The sequence below is a fragment of the Manis javanica genome, chromosome 5 (genome assembly GCF_040802235.1).
Source record: "Manis javanica isolate MJ-LG chromosome 5, MJ_LKY, whole genome shotgun sequence".
In the NCBI taxonomy this organism is placed as follows: domain Eukaryota; kingdom Metazoa; phylum Chordata; class Mammalia; order Pholidota; family Manidae; genus Manis; species Manis javanica.
In genome coordinates, this window is record NC_133160.1 from 174052209 (window position 1) to 174071705 (window position 19497).

The 19497-nt window shown below is 43.2% G+C and overlaps 1 protein-coding gene and 1 pseudogene across 3 annotated transcripts; both read right to left on the reverse strand.

The window, feature by feature from the left end:
* Positions 1–10049: 10049 nt before the first annotated feature.
* Positions 10050–11988, reverse strand: LOC108389052 (MORF4 family-associated protein 1). 3 transcript variants are annotated; one of them, XM_017647623.3, is made up of 3 exons: positions 11886–11988; positions 11338–11767; positions 10050–11006 (listed from the first exon to the last, which is right to left on the reverse strand). In XM_017647623.3, the coding sequence occupies exon 2, from the start codon at positions 11728–11730 to the stop codon at positions 11350–11352; it is 381 nt and encodes a 126-aa protein (XP_017503112.3). In that variant the 5' UTR covers positions 11731–11767; positions 11886–11988; the 3' UTR covers positions 10050–11006; positions 11338–11349. The 3 variants fall into 3 exon arrangements, with proteins under 3 accessions (XP_017503112.3, XP_017503113.3, XP_017503111.3); XM_017647624.3 differs by having other exon boundaries at positions 10050–10677; positions 11338–11926; XM_017647622.3 differs by having other exon boundaries at positions 11338–11921.
* Positions 11989–16372: 4384 nt separating this feature from the next.
* LOC118967432 (U6 spliceosomal RNA) lies at positions 16373–16469 on the reverse strand (annotated as a pseudogene).
* Positions 16470–19497: the final 3028 nt, after the last annotated feature.

Consider the following 19497-nt stretch of genomic DNA (forward strand, 5'->3'; position numbering starts at 1 on the left):
AGTCCATCAGTCCATCAAGTGGCCCAGTATCTGCCCTTAAAAGCCGAGAACATTCTTGGGTTGGTTTAGAGAGAGGCGATAGAAAAGGAAAGCTGGAGGAGGTCAGAGATAACCCAAGCATGAGATGTTTGGACATGCTGATGCTGGCTCTGAGATGTAAGGGGATTTGGACCCTAGCTTCACAATTTGTTGGCTGAGAGACTTCGGGCAAATAAAACGCATGAGGATGATTTGACCTCCTACTGCTGGTTCTGAGGTGCAGGTGGACACAGGCAGGGACAAGAGGTCTCTAGGAAATAAAGGTATTCCCCAGCCAACAGTCAGCAAGGAAATAGGGACCTCAGTCCTACAACCCTGAGGAACTAAGTTCAGCCCAAATTAGCCTGGAAGTAGATCCTTTTCCGAAAATGTCCTGATAATAGCCCAGCCAGCTGACACCTTGACTTTTGGCCTCATCAGACCCAGAGCAGAGAAAACCTACTAAGCCAACCTGGACTTCTGACTTTCAGAACTCTGATAATAAATTGCGTTGTTTTGAACTGCTAAATTTGTTAGAACAGCAGTAGAAAACTAGTGCAGGAGGGGTCTGGTTGGAAGTGGGGCTTAAGCTCAGTATGCAGAACATTTACATAAAGTCAGGAGAAAGTCAATCATGAGCCTAAGGATGGGAGAAAGTTGCTAAAGACCCTCCCAGGACTTGCTATCCTTATTCTCTTCTGACCTCTCTTTCATGCATTTTGGAGTCTCTCTCTCTCATTCGCTAAGGTAAGTGTTGGAAATATCTTCTCCCAATTGAAGCTTGACTATTTTTTGTCTTTCACAGTAAAGTTTATTTTTTAGGGAAGTTTAAGGTTTACAGAATGTGGAGAAAGTGAAGGTTCCTATAGCTCGGATTCTCACCTGGCCCTGGTCAGCTTGCTCACCACACAGATGTGGGCAATACGTTGTTACTGACTCTACATAAAGAACTCCGCCCAGTGCTCTGGGCGGCACGGTGGTATGGCCACATGGCTGCACGGCTGCAGGAGAGCAGAGACTGGAGTGGTGGCAGCGCTGAGGACAGAAACTGTGATGGCTGTGCAGGCAGAGAGGCCCAGAGGCAGAGACAGGCTTGCTGCATGTAGACTTGCTCTGAGTGGATGGATTCTAGAGATTGACCTGCCACCATGGGAATAAAGTTGAATATAAACCCTTTCACCCCAAGAATGTCCCATAGTCGTTCCTTGAATACATAGTGAACTTGCCCATTGGCAAAACACAAAAACAAAAACATTGAGAAGACAGTACTGAGACAGTGGCTGAACTTTTTCACTTTGGGGTTTGTTCGATAAACACAAGGTTTTATTTAAAAACTTGTAAAATTTGTGATAAAACATGAATAACATAAAGTTGACCATTTTAACCATTTAGAAGTATGCAGCTCAGTGGCAGTAAGTACATTCACCTCGTTGTGCAACCATAACCACCATCTGTCTCCAGAACCTTTTAATCTTCCAAACTGAAACTCTGTCCCCATTAACCATGAACTCTGCATCCCCTTCCTTCAGCCCCTGGCAACCACTGATCTACTTTTTTTCTCTATCAATTTGCCTTTTTTGGATATATCATATGTATTAGTCTTCCAGGGCCACCACACAGAATACCACAGAATGGGTGGTTTAAACAACAGAAATTAATTTTCTCATGGTTCTGGGGGCTGGAAGTCCAAAGGCCAGGTGTTGCCAGGTTTGGTTTCTTCCAGAACCCCATCCTCGGCTCTCAGATGGCTGCGTTCCTGCTGTGTCCTCATGCGTTCTCTCTGTGTGCGAGCATCTCTGGTGTCTCTTCCTTTGCTTATAGGGACGCCAGTCCTATTGGATTAAGACCCCACCCTTATGACCTCACTTAACTTTAATCACCTCCTTGAAGATTACTGTGGTTTGTGTCTTCCCAAATTTACATGTTGAAATCCTAAACGAGATGGGGTTAGGAGGAGAGCTTTGGGAGGTACTTAGGTCATGAGGGTGGAGCCCCCATGAATGGGATTAATACCTTTATAAAGAGACCCCACAGAGCTTCCCAGCCCCTTCCACCACTCAAGGACTCAGCAAGAAGGCACCAGTTATGAACTAGGAAGAGAGCTCTCAATAGAACTCAGCAATGCTGGCACCTTGATCTTGGACTTCCAGTCAGTTCTCTTTCTGAAAACCTTGCTAGACTCTACTACTACTGCTGACAATTTATCTTGAGTTTCTTTCAAATCTAAAAACTGTGAGGAATAACTCCTCTTGTTTTTAAGCTCTGGACTGTAGTATTTTGTTGTAACAACTCAAATGGTATAAGACAAAGGCCCTTCTCTAAATACAGTCACATTGGGTGTTAGGGCTTCAACATGTGAATTTAGGGGGATGCAATTCAGTCCATAAAATCACATAAAGGGAATCATACAATAGTAGCCATTTGTATCTGGCTTCTTTCACTTACCATAGTATTTTTGTGGTTCATCCAATTTGTAGCTTGTATCAGTACTTCATTCCTTTTTATGGCTGATTAATATTTCATGGGTATACCGCTATTTGTTTATCCATTCATCCATTGATGGCCATTTGTGGTATTTCCACCTTTTGGCTATTATGAATAATGCTGTTCTGAACATTCTTCTACAAATGAATATTTTAATTTTGATAAAGACAAAATATTAGCCTCAAATAGCCAAAGCAATCTTGAAAAAGAAGAACAAAGCTGGGGGTACCACACTCCTTGATTTCAAACTATATTGCAAAGCTACAGTAATTAGAACAGTTTGGTATTAGCATAAAAATAGATACACAGATCAATGAAACAGAATAAAGAACCCAGAAATAAACCTGTGAATATATGGACAATTAATATGTAACAAATGAGCCAAGAAATATAATGGTGGAAAAGAAAGTCTCTTCAATAAATAGTGTTGGGAAAACTGGACAGCCGCATGCAAGAGAATGAAAGTGGATCACGTGTGACACAATACACAAAAACTAACACAAAATGGATTAAAGATCTAAATATAAAGCCTGAAACTATAAAACTCCTAGAAGAAAACATAGGCAGTAAACTCTTGAACATTGGCTTTAGCAATTTTTTTCTAGATATGTTTCCCCAGTCAGGAGAAACAAAGGTAAAAACAAACAAGGGACTATGTTAAACTAAAATCTTTTGTACAGCAAAGGAAACTATCAACAAAATGAGAAGGCAACCTACTGTACGGGAGAAGATATTTGCAAATAATATATCCAGTAAGGAGTTAACATCCAAAATATATGAAGAAATCTTACAACACCAAAAGAAACCAGATAATACGATTTTAAAAATGGTCAGAGGATCTGAACAGACATTTTTCTAAAGAAGACATACAATTGGCCAAGAGACACATAAAAAAGATGCTTAACATCAGTAATCATTAGGGAAATGCAAATCAAAACCACAATGAGATATCACTTCACAACAGATTGGCTAATTTCAGCAAGACAAGAAATAACCAGTATCGGTAAGTATGTGGAGAAAAGAGAACCTTATTACACTGTTGGTGGGAATGTAAATTGGTGCAGCCACTATGGAAAGCAGTATGGAGAGTTCTCAAAAAACTAAAAATAGAAATACTATAGGCCCAGCAATTCCACCTCTGGGAAGTAAGAAAACAAAAATCACTAACTGAAAAAGATATTGACGCTCCATATTTATCACAGCATTATTTACAATTGTCAAAGTATCAAAGCAACCTAAATGTCCACTGATAGAAGAATGGACAAAGACTGTGTATTTATACAATGGAATATTACTTAGATAAAAAGTATGAAATCTTGCCATTTGCAACAACACGGATGGACTTAGAGGGTATTACGCTAAGTGAAATAAGTCAGACACAGACAAATATCATGTGATTTTACTGATATGTGGAATCCGAAAGACAAAACAAACAAAAAGCCAAATGAACAAATCAGAAATAGACTCATAGACACAGAGAACAGACTGGTGGTTGCCATAGGGGGAAGGGGTGGAGGGAATGGGTGAAATAGGTGAAGGAGGAAAACTTAGGGAGACTGTTTCATATTTTAATCTGGGTGATGGTTACATGAATGTACAGTATGAGTCAAAATTCACTGGGCTGTGCATTGAGATTTGTACATTTTATCATATGTACCTCGATAAAAAAAAGATAATGTAAAAAAACAAAGTGCATACACTAAAAATAACAAAATATCAAACTTTCCTTTTGTGATTTTTGTCTTATTTTAAGAAATCCTTCTCTACCCTGAGGTCATACAAAATGTTCCTTTTCCTTCTTTTCTGAAATATTTAGTGTTTGGTTTTTCGTATTGTGGATAATCCATACGGAAATGAGGGTTGAGGCAGGGATCTGACTGCAGTTTCCCCGCAGGTACAGCTAGTTATCCCCACTCTATCCTATCCCTGCTAATTATTTTATTCATTCCTGCTGGTCTGCAGTGTACCATCTGTCATGTACCAAATCTCGGTATTTGCTCGTGTCTATCTGGGATGTTGGTTCTGTTCCATTGGGTCTCCATCTCTGGATTATTACTACATTGGCTTAATTACTAAATTAGTTTAGAGTAAGCACTGATATCTGGTTTAGTATAGTAAATTCCCACCTCCTGATTCTTCTTCTTCCGGAATGTCGCGGCTTTTCTGCTTGTCCTTCTAAATTTCAAATTAGGTTTTTAAGTTGGACCAAAGCAATCAAACAGACCCACCTGATGAGATTTTTATTGGGCTTGAATTGATACTTGACCAATTTAGAGAAGAATTATAATACTAATTCTGTCAGTCTATTTAGTTGTTCTTTAATGTATTGGAATGTAATTTTATGCATAATAGTTAATTTGTAGTTAGTTACTATGAGATCGTACTGGATTAGGGTGGGCCCTAAACCCAATGACTGGTGTCCTTATGTGGAGGCCATGTGACACAGAGACACGGGGCAGATGGTCATGTGACAAAGGAGGCAGATGTTGGACTGACAGCTACCAGCCAAGGAATGCCACAGACTGGGACAATCACCTGAAGCTGGAAGGGGCAATGAAAGACCCTTTCCTAGAGCCTTCAGAGGGAGCATTGCCCTGCCATCACCTTGATCCCCAACTTCTACTCTTCAGAACTGCGAGAGAATAAGTTTCTATTGTTTTAAGCCACTCCGCTTGTGCCAATTACAGTTTCTGTAGGAAAATAATACACCATTAAAAAATTAGTTTGGCCCTATTATAAGTGAGACTTTCTAGAAAATATATTTTCTCTTTGTTCCTGGTGAATAGAAATACTGTTGACTTTTTTAGGTATTGATTTTGTTTCTAGAAACCTTGCTAAGCTCTACAGCTAATGCTGATGGTATCTTTAGATTCTTGCAAAGCTGTGATGTTTCAAAAACCTAGTATCATTGGAATGCAATGTTAATAGCTGTGGTGGTTTAAAAAATATGCCCACACATTCCTTGCTGTCTTTCTCCTGTCGGGAAGTGGAACTTGGCTCCCCTCTCCTGGAGTGTGGGCTACACGCTTGCTGCTGACTAGGAGAATCAGCAGAAGGGAGGCTATGTCACTGCCAGTATCGAGTTGTAAAAAGACTGCAGCTTTCATCTGCTCTTTCTCTGTCTCTCCTGCATCACTCTCTTAGGGGGATGCCATTGCTGCATCTTGAGCTTCATAGCTAAGCCCACGTATTAAGGTGTCAGTATAGGGCAACTGTATAAAACTTCTATTAAGAAGAGGAAAGAATGGAAAGCACACAGCACCTCCAGCAGGAGCTGTCCTGATCCGGCTCTCCAAGAGGGAGACTTCCTTATTCATTATCCTGCCAGGCCACATGTGAAATATGCCTCAGAAAGTGCATGCTTTTGGGAGCAAGGAAGTGTCAAAGCCTGCTTTTGGCTGCTGCAGGTGCTGGCTCAGGAGTTCCCCAGTGGTTGAAAAACCACACGATTCAGCTCACAGAGACTGAAATATTTCTGGTGATATTTTTTCAAAACCCTAGGATGCTTCCTGTCTGGCTCTTTTCAGTCAGTTCCAATGTGCAGGTAATCACAGACAAAAATCTCATGAAAAGAAAAAAATCTCATGAAGACTCTAGTTTTGTATTAATTGGTTTCTGTGTTCTGTCCTTCCCTTACTCTCTCAACTCAATGTGTCCTTGTGGAACAAAGGGCTTTGATAAGAGGGTGACAGTTGTAATCTGGTCCTTGCTGCTTGCCTGGCAAACACTATCTGGGGAAGAACCCTTAAGGGAGACACTTGAGAAAGCCTTTGGGGCCTCAGTCTCATCCATCGCTAAGACAGCTTCTCCTGGGGCCATCTCTTTCAGCTGTTTCCATTTGGAATACAGAAACTCTCGCATATTTTGAACCCCAAATGGCCCGTCCTGGTGGCCTCTCAGATCTGCCTCAAAGAAGCTACTGTAGGAAGCACAGTTGAGTGACAACCCCCAGCTGCCACTGGCTCTACTCGAGTGGTCACACCAAGGTCAGGAGTAAATTTGCTATGCCTCTCACCTTTGTTTCTCCCATTGAGGAAATCAGCCTAAGGCAGTTAGTTTTATGAAAAGGTCCCCGTGATGCTCTGCACCTTCCAAACCCTCTCCCTGGTCTACAGCACATGTCTAGCTGCCTGCCCTCCTTACCCACCTGGCCCCTGCTGGCTTGTCTCCAGAGAAGTAAGCTGCCTCATGCTCAGGCCTGTGGGGAAGCTGCTCATTTCCCCATGATCTTCACATGTCAGTCAGGAGTTGGGGCTGCCTTCCCCCCAGCCATTGCTGCACCACCCCTGGCCAACACAGCATTGCTTTGGGGTGCTTGTTGCTCATGTGGCCATCTTTCCCCCCTGCACCGTCACCATCTCCCGACACCCCCCACCCCACTGGCTCCCCCTCGCTCACTGTGCACTCTGGTGCCCGGCTCCTGCTGCTGTCCTCCCTCTCTGTCCCATGTCCCACCGTTATCCTGGGGGAGTTCCAGGCTCACACAGTCACCATCCCACACTTGGACCTCCTCAGATCCAATGGGCAATTTCATGCCCCTTGGTCCCCCATTCCTGAGGGTGACCTGACACCACCTCCAACCTGCACACCTGCTTGGCCCTCCTTTGCAACCACATCCCCATCCTTCCAGGTGACACCTTCACTATAGTCACTAGCATCACTTCTTTTTTTTTTAAATTTTTTATTAAGGTATGATTGATATACACTCTTACGAAGGTTTCACATGAAAAAACAATGTGGTTACTACATTTACCCATATTATCAAGTCCCCACCCATACCCCAGTGCAGTCACTGTCCATCAGTACAGCAAGTTGCCAGAGATCCACTATGTCCCTTCTCTGTGATACACTGTTCTCCCCGACTAAAACCACTTCTTAACCTCCCTGACACCTCAATACACTAGAATAGCTGCAGGTTCCCCACTTATTTAGTGTACAGTTACTTTGGAGATACTGCAGATATTGCAGGGTGGTTCCAGACCACAACGAAGCAAATGGGTTTACATGCTGCCTGGAAGTGGGGGGGGGGTGCAGGGGGATGTCCAGGGACAGGGCCTCAAATTTGCACCTTTTCTTCACTTTGGAGTCATAAGAGGGCAGAGGAAAACAAACAGCTACAAATGAACGAATGAAAGGAGATGATTTTTTGGACAAAGCTCCGAACAGGCAGGAGGGATGGGATGACAAATGAGGGCATGGGCCTCAGAGAGAAGGAAGGAAAACCCTCCCAGGACCTCGGAAAGGGAAAGGATGAGATTACCAGTCCTTAGTCCAGGTTATGCCATCATCACAATCCCCAAATCAGGGGCTTACAACAACAAAGGTTTTCCCTTGTTTGTGCTACATGTACATCACAGGCTGGCAGGGGAACTACACTCATCATAAAAACACAGGCTGATAATCAACCACCGCTTTGAATGCTGCTGGTCCCTATGCCAGAGAGAGGAGAGATCTGTGAGGGTCTCATGGTGGAGGTTCTGGCTTGGATGTGACACGTTCCCTGCCCTCATAGCTCATTGGCCAGAATTAGTCACACACACACACACACAACCACAACAGGGCTAGGAACTGCCATCCAACTTCAGGGAAGGTGAAGAATTGGAATTTGGTAAATGGCACTGATGATGACCCTACAGCATTTCATCCCAGGTAAACTTTGGTCCTAGAAGTCAGAAGGCCAGGACTGGAAAGGACCTCAGTACCTGCCCACAGTGAGAGAGCAGCCGCAGGCTGACTGGGAATCAGATCTCCAGCCCCTGCCTCACTAAGCTTTGGGTGGCTTCTGCCATCGGAATGACGTGTCCAAGAACCCCAACAGGACTTTCTACACATCTGCCCATGACCTGGACTCTGAAGACAGCCAGAGCAGGGCCAGAGAGCCTGAGGTTTATCAAGGACACATGGATCTATAAAAAATCCTGGCAAGTCTAGCCATACTCAATTTAGTGATTATATAATCCTGCAAGACTGAGAATGGCTCCTTACAATTCTTTGCTTAGAAAGTAACAAGAGATTCAGCTGCTCTTCCAATTGCTAGCAAGCCAGCACATACTTATTGAGCAGGGGAAATTGGGAATTGTGGCTCAAAGCACAAGGAGGAGGAACTAAGTAGTTACTCAAAGAATTTAGGACAATCGTTCTAACCTTTGTGGAATAATCACCTCTTAGTACTTACGGAAGAATGAACAAACCAAGCAGCCATTTTAAAAAAGAATGCAGATGTGGTTGTATAGGTGAGGTAAGACTTTCAAAATTATAGTTTTAGGTGAAAAAAACACAAAGGACATTCACAGGTTATGTATCGTGCTACCATTTACATTAAAAAAAAGGTGGTAATTACACCTTTAGGCTCAAACACACATAGTATTGGAAGGATACATAAAACACTGGTAAACAGCGTCTTCCCAAACAGGGAAGCTGGCATCATCACTTTATCTTTTTAATTTTGTGCTCTTTGTACTAGATGTCTTAAAAAACAATCACCAAATGCAACGTGGTATCTTGAAATAGAATTGGGACTTTTGTGGAATTTGCTAAATCAGAATAAAACAAAACTGTAGCCTCGTTAGTAGTGTCTTACTAGTGTTATTTTTTCCTAGTTTTAATATTCAGTAAATGCACCAAATGTGGCTTTTTTGGTTATTTCCTGGTTCACAATTCCATCGTACCCATTTCTCTCACCAAACCTCTTGTAACAAATTTGAACCTGTGGCATTTTCTCAGTTCCCTGTAGTGGAATGTTACTCATTCTCTTCTTGTCCTTGGAAGATGTATTCGTCCTACAAAACCGAGCTCGCCAGTTAACTTGCTCTGAAGTGCTCCCCACTCCCCTACCCCCTGCTCTCCTAAGACATGGTATAGTTTGTGACACATGGTTTTTGTTTTATGTTGGCCAACTGGGTTCCCCAGGAAGCTGACTCCACATGAAAATTACAGTGCCAGTCATAAGTTTCTTAGGGATTAATTTCTGTGGAAAGGAAGGGACAGAATGGGCCAAGAGAGAAGTGGGACAGTGATGTAGCCCTAACAAGTCTCCTCAGAGCCCCCACTGCGATGCCCTTGGACAGGGATGGGCCTCTAGATTCCCAGCCTGTTAGTCACTGGGTCAAAAGGAGCCATTCCCTTGGCCAAGGCAGCTTTTAAGCAGAGGCATGTCTCAAAAGTGCAGCCTAGCGGAGGGCTGGTCCAGCAGCCCAGGGTATAAAGCCCTTCATTTCCCAGGGGAAGTCACCCACCTCACTCTAATGGTCTCACACTATGTTCCTACTTCAAGGACTAGAGTGCAACATGTTCCAATTTTCTCTGTTGAAAGACTGAAAGTACTTCAGCCTTTTGAAGGACCACAGGATTATATGAACTAAGAAGGGAATATTTCCTTCCCTTGCCCAGTTCCCACAGCAGCATGGATAGAAAAGCCATGATTATAGAGGTTTCCTGAGAGCCTCAAAAACGCAAAGAAACCCACCCTCCATCTGGCAATGGTGGTGATTTGGGAGAAAGATTTCATCCTGAAAGAAAGTTTCTTAGTCAATAACTTCACAGGTGTCTTTTCAAGCAAATGAATACTTTTATTAACATTTTTTTAAACACATGGTAGGGTTTTGACCTCAAATACTTGTCAAGTCTGCTACTCAAATGAACTTACAGCTGGACAATTTATGAACCTTGCAGATACCTAGTCCCTGTCCAGTTTAGGGTCCAATGCAGACAGTCCTTATTTTTCTTCCTCAGCCCCTCAAGGGCCTCTGCAAGTATCTCTTCCATTTTATGTCCAGAACCCCCTGCAATGCATGGGGGCAAAATATCAACTTGTACAGAATACCAAGATCTCATCTCCTATTCTAAGTTCCATATCAAACAAAGCTGAGTTAGGTTGTCCAAACTGACCAGATTACATCAGATAGTGTGCCACATTAAAATTTAAATTTTGAACAAAATACATCTTTCCTCCTTTGGTCTCACGCAGAACTTAAAATCCCAACATACAGGCCAAACCATCTTCCACTCCTGACTGTCCCAGCCAGATCAGCCCCATTCACGTCCTGGTTGAAGTCTGGTTCCTTTTAGCGGCTGCTGCATGGCGTCGTCTTCCAGAAGTAATGCAGCTCCTTCACCTCCAGGGCTGGAGAACTACAACTCTCAGTCTTAGAGGCACAGACCCAAAGTTCCAGGGAGCTGTCAGGTCACACAAAAAAGAGCAAAGCACCTCAAAATTGGGAAATAACCGAAGCCCAGGAACAAGTATGACAGCTGCAAGAGCTTACAATCTAGGCCCTAATTCTCGTGACAGCATTTCTCAAATTAAAATTATTTCCCTAAACAAAAACATTTAATGGGTCACAACTCATATTGAGGTCAACAACCACAGACCATAGCAGAAACGTAGTGTAAGTGAGAACAGAGTGTAGACAGAAAAAAAGAGAAAACAAAAGGCTCTCTGGTTTCAGCTTCTCCAGGGTGTCAGCCAATCTCCATCAGTTGACCAGAACTCGTTGGCTGTGAACCTAAAGAGCAATTGGGAGAAACTCATCATTAGAAGATTAATCCGGGGGGAAAAACGAGTAAAAGCCTCCACCTCCTCTGGATGCCATCTTACTGAGTCCAGTCTTCCAGAAACCTCTGGAACTGTGCAGCGATGGCCTCCCTCCGAGCTCTCCCGACTGCACTTCGCTCAGTGGCCAAAATCAGTTGTGATTTCGCTCCCCTGGCGGCCTAGGCTTGTCTACTGACCGTGACTCCGGCGTCCGCCCAAACGCACCCCGACGCCGGCCCGGCAGGCCTCCCGCTCCCCAGTCGCGGCGCGCCACGGTTAAACGGGACCCACGCCGCCCTTACCGCCGGCCCTCCTCAGGACGACTCGCTCCTCTCTATCCGCCGCACCAGCTCCACCAGCATCTCTGCCATCTTGGCGAGCTCCTGGGCCTTCTCCTCGGCCTTCTCGCACCTTGTGGCCGCTCGGCCGTCGCCGCCGCCGGGGCTCTGCAGGTGGTTCAGGGCGCTCTCCTCCGAGGCCTCCACCTGCGTCTTGATTTGGATGAGCATACTGTCCATCTCCCACAGCTTGCTCCGGCTCCGCATGTATGCGCGGCCGTGCTCGCGGGTCAGCGCCGCGATGTCCTCCCGCATCTCGTTGATGACGGGCAGCAGGAACTGCTCGAAGTCCTCCTCTGGCTCCAGCACCTCCACCTCCTCCGGTTCCGCCAGCTCGACGATGTCCACGGGCCGCATCTTCCCCGCTACTCCGGAACCGCACTACCGACGTCTGCTGCAGAGAGAAAATGGAGACTCGCTATGCTTATCCGCAGAGTTCCAGGATACTCCTTAAAACTTTTACCCTTTTTAAACTTTTCTTCTCAAAGAAGCCACGGTAAGAAGCGACTTACGAGCAGAGAAGCGGCTCGTAACAAAATGGAGTCCTCGCCGTCAACCAGCGCCCTGCGAGTTGCGGCGCCTTTCACGACAAAGGCGCGCCTCTTTACGGTCGCGTCGCTAGAAGAACGAGGTGCGGGCGCGTGCACGTCAACGGAGGGCGACGCAACTAGCTCCTCCGCGGCCGCGCGCGCGCCCGCACTCGCCCGCACGAGCGCGCACGCTTTCCTTCACTGCCCCTTGCCCATCACCTCTGGGCTGCGCTGGCTCTACGGGTGACCCCTACTGGGGGCTTTTTTGAGTACGGGGTTTACATAGTTTTAAGATGTAAACGAGATCTTCTTACCCTAAATGAAGATGATCCTACGAAATAATGTGCACAAAGTCTGCAACATTCTCGGCTAATATCCCCTTCCTCATTAGGATGGCGATTGGACCCCTCTCAGCCTTCTTAAGGTGTAGTTTTCGTTCCTGGATTACAGGCGGGGGTGTCTGGGTGTCTTAACCAGGCCGAGTAGTTCCCCACACTCAGGGTAAAAGCTCGGATCTGATCCACCCTGAGGCTGTCATCAGATCCCAATAGGGTTGCCTAGCCACCACACCTTTTACCTAGTTGAGTGCTCCAGAATATTGATACCACCAAATGCTGTTGAAGATGTGGAGCAACAGGAACTCTCATTCATTCCTGGTGAGATGCAAAATGGGATGATCACTTTGGAAGTTTGGCAGTTCCTTACAAAACTAAACACACTCATCATACAATCCACCAATTGTGTGCCTTGGTGTTTGCCCAAATAAATAGAAATTTTATGTCCACACAGATGTTTATAGTAGCTTTTTTTATATTTGCCAAAACTTGGAAGCAGTCAAGTTGTTTTTAATTAGGTGAATGGAGAAATAAACGGTGGTATATCAAACAATGGAATATTTAGCACTAAAAAAAAGAGCTATCAAGCCACGAAAAGACATGGGGGAAACTCAAATGATATGACTGAGTGAAAACCGGCCAGTCTATAAGGGCTACATGCTGTATGATTCCAACTGTATAACATTCTTCAAAAGGCAAAACTATGGTGACAGTAAAAAGATCAGTAGTTGCCAAGGGTTGGGAGGCTGGAGGATTGGACAGACAGCGCACAGAGGATTTTTAGGGTAGTGAAACTGTAACCGTGAACGTTTGGTTCTGCTGCCGCTCGATTCAGCCAATACACCTAGAAACAGTGTGGAGTAGGGAAAGAGCTCAATTCGAAAGCTGGCAGGTTGGAAGATGGGAGGGCTAGTGTCCTCAAGGCCCATGTTAACTAGCGTTGATTTCAAGCTCCTTTTATGCTAGGAAGGAGGAGCAGGACCGGGAGCAGGAGGTGACAGATAACTGCAGATGACCGGGCCTCACCAAGGGTCTGAGGTGGTCTCGAAACTTCCCACCTTTGGTGGGATGACTCCCATCAGCACAGGTCTGGTTATGACGTCCCTGCAAACTCATGATCGGACAATTCTTTTGTCATCTCTCTCAAGCTGTAAACAAAATTATTAAGAAGCCTGCATGCAGAGCTGCAGTTGTCTGGGCAAATGTAACAGGGAGTGCTGGTAAAGGGTCTTGTGGCCACTTCAGTGCCTCTCGTTGGTTTGTTTTTGCAGTGTTTCTACCTCTTAACTCCAGGAACAAAGACAGTGTTGCCCTGTCCGTCCAGTTATTCTTATCTTGCTCCTGGCGTACTTCATGGAGTTAGACATCAGCTTTTAAGTCCTTCAGGCCTGGTTACAAAATCATTCTGTGTGATGTGGTGGACACATGTCACTATACACATCAAAACCCGTGGAATGAACACCAAGAACAAGCGCTAATGTGAACCGTGGACTTTGGGTAATTATGAGGTGACAATGTAGGGTCATTGGTTATAACAAATGTCCCTCTCTGGTTGGGGAGGCTGAGAGCAGGGTGTGCATGTTGGGGGGCAGGGGGCATATATGGGGACTCTGTACTTTCTGCTCAGTTTTGCTGTGAACCTAAAACTGCTCTAAAAAATAAAGTCTATTTAAAAGAAAAAGAGTAAACAGCTCACCAGACAGACAAATTGATAAACAATGCCTGTTTTCTAGGATAATGTTTGCTTGGGACCCACTCAGCCAGGTATTTCTGCTGCAGGGACAGAAAACCCAGTACAGAACCTTCATTAAGGGCCTGATCTCTACATTTCTTTGTTTTCCCTTTTAATAAATTCTGTTCTTATCTTTATTATCTCCTTTTTTAACTTTAGTTGGTTCATTCTGTTACTTTTTCAACTTCTTTGGTTATTAATTACTCTTGTTCTTTTTAATTTATTATTAATACTCTTCTTTTTTCCTTATAAAAACATTAAGACCTTATATCCCTATCAGGGATGGCTTTAGCTGCATCCTACAACTTTTGAATTTGTATTTTCGTTATTCTGTGGTTCTAAGTACACTTTTATTCCCAATATGATTTTTTGATCCACAAATTACTAGAACCGTATTTAAAAATTTCAACCACATGGGGGCTGTTATGCTCCTCTATTACTGATTTCTAACTTAATTGCAATCTGTTTAGAGGGAAGTTATGTTTGATATAATTCTTTGAAATTTGAGACTTGCTTTATGCCCTCGTCGATTTTGGTAGATTTTTGCCTGTGTGTTTGAGAAGAACAAGCATCCTTCAGTCACTGGGGGCAGGGTTCTGTGCATGTCCACAACTCGGGTCTCCATTACTTTAGCTTCCTGTTTTTGCCCTCCCTCTCCCGCAGTCTAACCTCTGTACAGCTTCCAGAGGGGTCCTTTAAAACACAGGGCAGATCACATCACTTCTCTGATTCACAGCCTTATACATTCCAAATGTGTAAGTAAAACCAATGCAGAGTAACAGCCAAAGTCTTTACAATGGTCTACAGCGTCCTAGGGATCCAGCCACCCACATACCCCTCTGCAAGGTCTGCAGTTGCATGACCCCAACAGTGAGTGCCTAACCTAGGCACCTACATGCCTACCTTGCCTCACCTTACTCCCAGCTCTGCCTCTCTGACTGCATCTTCCACCAACGTCCCCCCCATTTAATCCACTCCAACTGTGTGCTCTCCAACTCCATCCTGTTTCAGGAACATGTCAGGCAGCCTTCCACTTTAGGGCCTTTGCACTTTCCATGTCCTTTGCCTGAAAGGCTCTTCTCCCAGACATCAACATGAATTTTGGCTCTCACCTCCTTAAGATCTTTGATGATTTGCTGAAAGAATGAAAATCAGGCTTAAAAGCATTTTTCTTATTTTCTATAACCTTGTTAATTTGTTGTCTGCTCGACATATCAATGAACTAACTCAGTGTGTTGATGGATTTGTCACCTTCTCCTTGTGATTCTGTCACCTGTTTGCACACACATGTAACATGTATATTCAGATATTTTATTCAGTGTGCAGAGGTTAGAATCATTATATACTTCTTGTCAATTAAAGTTTCAGGAAGTTTTCTTTGGTTCTTTTTCAAGTATGCCTGGCCAATTTTTTTCCCTTTAAAGTAATATTTTTCATAGATTCTCATTGTACCTTTTTTTCATATTTAAATTATCTGAAATTGTGCTGCATTTTTCAGTTGCTGTCGTAAAAAACATTGATTCATCCTTTAACTGTAGTGCATCTCATCCTTAATCATTGCCCAAAATAAGGGTAAATCTTAAAATGGATGGCTTCTTAGATTTGACAAAATCCCATACCATTTCAAAATTTTAGTAATTTTTCTGTGTCCTCAGTTATGTAATTTATTACACAGTATCTGATCCTGTACCTTCCCCTAGAACAGGATGTTCTCAACTGCAGACGATTTTGTCCCATGGAGCGTATTTGCAATGTCTGCAGACATTTTTGACTGTCAGAGCTCTGCATGGAGGGCTGCTGCGGGCACGTAGTGGGTAGAGGCCAGGGATGTCGCTAACATTGCCTGGCTAATTGTGATAGTCTTTTGTTTCTTGCTCACCCCCTTCAATTACCTTTCATTTATTTAAATATTTCATAAGAAGTCATTTTATATTCTGTACCTAAAAATTCTAATATCAGCTGCTTTTAGTTTCTGCTGATTCATGGTGCTTTGTTTCCGTGTGTGTGTGTGTGTGTGTGTGTGTGTGTGTGTGTGTGTGTTACATTTGGCTAAAATTATTTGGGGAATCCTAATAGGCTTGGTTGAGGAAGCTTCTCCAATAGATATCTGTGGTTGTTTCTGTTGGGTACACATCTCCAGAACTGGTTGACAGCAATTCCATAATTGCAAATTCTCTGAAAAATTTTTTTACTGAGGTAAATACATTAAAATGCACAAATCTTAGTATACAGCTCTATGCATTTTGACATATGCATATGCTCATGTAACAAACATTCTCACTAATTTTTTCCCCCTTCACCTATTTTATCCCTCCCCCCTATGGCAACCACCAGTCTGTTCTGTGTCTTTGAATTTATTCGTGTTTTGTTTGTTGATTTGTTTTGCTTTTTAGATTCCATATACAAAATATGAATGCCTCGTGAATTTGTGTCATCTCTGTGCAGGGGCCATGCTAATCTCTGTATTGTTCTAGTTGTAGTATAAGTGCTGCCAAACTCAGAATTCTTTTTTCAAATTTGTATTTGTATTTTTATTAGCTTTTTTTCCACCTATAACTAGTATACACAAACTGGATTCCCTTTGGGGTCTTTGTAACAGAGGAAAACTGAATTAAATCCCTGAATTTAAAATTTAACACCAATGTTAAATGGAAAATGAACTTGAATAGCCCCCAACACCTTGTGACCATTAACAGGTGGCAGTTTCTCTTTGTTCTCCCTATTTTCTGAGTCTCAGGATCAAAGATAACACAGAAAGATGATCCTACAGAACCCACATCCTGCCTGTCCCAGGGTACTGAGGAGGAACAGACAAGAAAAACAAAAAGCAATTGAATCAGAGCAAGAATGTCTACTCAGGTCCTTGTAAATTGCTACTTTGTTTCTGTGGTCATGAACACCACAGCCCTCTCCCATGATTTTCCTTTAAAAGTCCCAAATCCTTGTGTTTCAGTAGGACAGTGGTTCTTTAAGACATGAGACTGCCACTCACCCATTTGCTGGCAAATTAATAAACTATTACTTTCTTTCCCTCAAAATCTTGTCATTGTGTTTTGTGATTTGACTTCAGTGATGAGGACGCGTTTTCGGTAGCACCTTTGCACAGACTGGAAGATTTTCAATGGCAGGGTTGGTTCAACCCATCCGTGAACTAGTCACCCAATCCCCGCTGTTTCTGCTATTCATAGCTTCGGATTTGACCTTTGCTCATGTATCCTACCTTAGTATTAAGTTCCCTCCTGGCCACCTTTGAGGATTTCTCGCACATTCTTGCAAGCTCAGCAGTGCATTTAAAGGAAAGCTTGTTGAATAGATGCAGCCTCTGGATGTAGCAGAGGGCCTCCCTCCAGCCTACCTTCCCTGCTCTTGCATACCATCTCACTGCTTGGCTGAGAAGGATAATAGGACTTTCATGACAGTGGGGCTCTACCTCCTCTCAGGGCATTGAAGGGGAGGGCCCTCAGGGAACCAGCAAGCCCAACCTTACCCCCTTCTGGAGTGGAAACCTGGCAGGGTTGGGCTAATGGAGCTGGTGGAGTGGAGGGTTATGGCTGCCCCCTTCCCCTTCCATGTGAAGTACTTAGCATATTTGACACCCAGAAGGGATGATTTTTAAATTCCTCCTCCTTTCTATGACAAACTATTTGTAGTAATAAATGTGAAATGAAACTATATGTGATATCATAGGCACTTCATATTTCAAAATAGATCTAAATATTGCTTCAGTTGTCTCCTCTTTTGCTTAAAATTTTTATCTGTAGAGCTCCGTGGGGTCAATGTCTTTAAGAGTGCCTTCCTTTGCATTTTTAATGAAATTTAGAATAATTATGGACCCATTGCTGGTTTCACAATATGAAAGGCTTCCAGATCTTCTAGTTTCCCAAAGAACAAGCAAGCACAATCGTTTATTCAATAGCTTTGATAGCTGCCTGATAATGGTAGATAGCTCTGCCTTAGTTCCTGACACAGGGCTCCTGAAACCCACTTAATTTCCTAAGTGATAAGAACACTGGGAGAATCTATTGTTCTAATATTCGGTCCTTGACCCTGTTCCTGACACAGAGTTTCTAAGTCCCTTGGCATGTCCTGGGTAATGGCAATGCCTTTGTTCTAATGAGGTGAAACTTTTAGAACACCTGGACAGGGCTGGTCCCCCATCCAGAAAGACGAAGCCATGATTAGAAGCTTGGAATTTTCAGATTCACCTCCCATTCTATAAAGAGAAGAAAAGGACTAGAAATGGAGTTAAGAATTGATTATGCTCACACAATGAAGGCTTCATAAAAATCCCAATACTAGGGGATTGGGAGAGCTTCTGGGTGAGCACACCTGCATTCTGGAAGGATGGTGTACCCCAACTCCATGTGGACAGAAGCTCCTGTGCTCAGGACACTTGCTTCTCTTCACCTTCCTGTTGATTTGTATAGTTTGCTGTGTCCTTTAAAATAAAGAAGTAAACATGAATGTTTCCCTGGGTTCTGTGAGTCATTCTAGCAAATTACTGAGACCAAGAAGTGGGTTATGGGAACCCTGATTTTTGGCCAATCAGTCAGAAGTACAGGTGACAGCCTGGGACTTTTGATTGGTGCCTGAAGTTGGGGCAGTCTCACAGGACTGAGTCTTTAACTTTGGGGACCTGATGCTAATTCTATGTAGATAGTGTCAGAATTGAACTGAATTATAGAACACCCAGCTGGTATCTTGGAGAATTTCTGGGTGTGTGAAAGACACATGTGGTGTCAGAAGTGAGGTGAGGAATTGTGAGTGTGAATGTAAAGGAGAAACACAGAGTTTTTCACAAATTAGTTTGATATAACAATATTTTAAAAAACTAAGTGTCCAGTAATTAGTAAGTAAATTTAATCAAACTGAAAACTCTGCAAAAGGTACAATTCGGCAGCTAGGAAATCATACCACTGAGTAACCTTTATTTTCTTGATTAGTTATTTAACTTTACAATAATTAACAATGAAAAAAAGAATACATTTCAAAGATACCATCCAAACTAAGTAAAATTCAGTTTATACTTATCTACTTTATACTTATCTGTTTATACTTACCTAAAAAAACTCTCACTGTATTTTAAATTATAGACATAATTTGAAAGTTCAGGTGGTCACATGCAATGATGGAATGAATGTATGTGAGGTTTTGTTTCTTAATCTTTATAATAACTATGCCATCATTGCTTCTTTTTCCAAATGCAGAAATCATAGTACAACAGAGGTTAAAGATGTGAACTGTGCCTGAAGCGAGTGTGAATACCTCTGAACTGTTATGACTTTGCCAAGAGATCAGTCCCTGTGTGTCAGAGCAACTTCACAATTGGAAGTCTCCAAATTAACCTCTGTGTAGAATAAATATTTATTAAGGAGAAAAAATAATTAGAGTGAGCTTTTGAAGCTTACATATTGTATTAGCCTCCTGTGGCTGTTGCAACAAATTATCATAACCAAAGGGGCAACCTTAGGGGCAACACACATTTATTCTATTACAGGTCTGGAGTCAGAAGTGTAAATCAGTATGT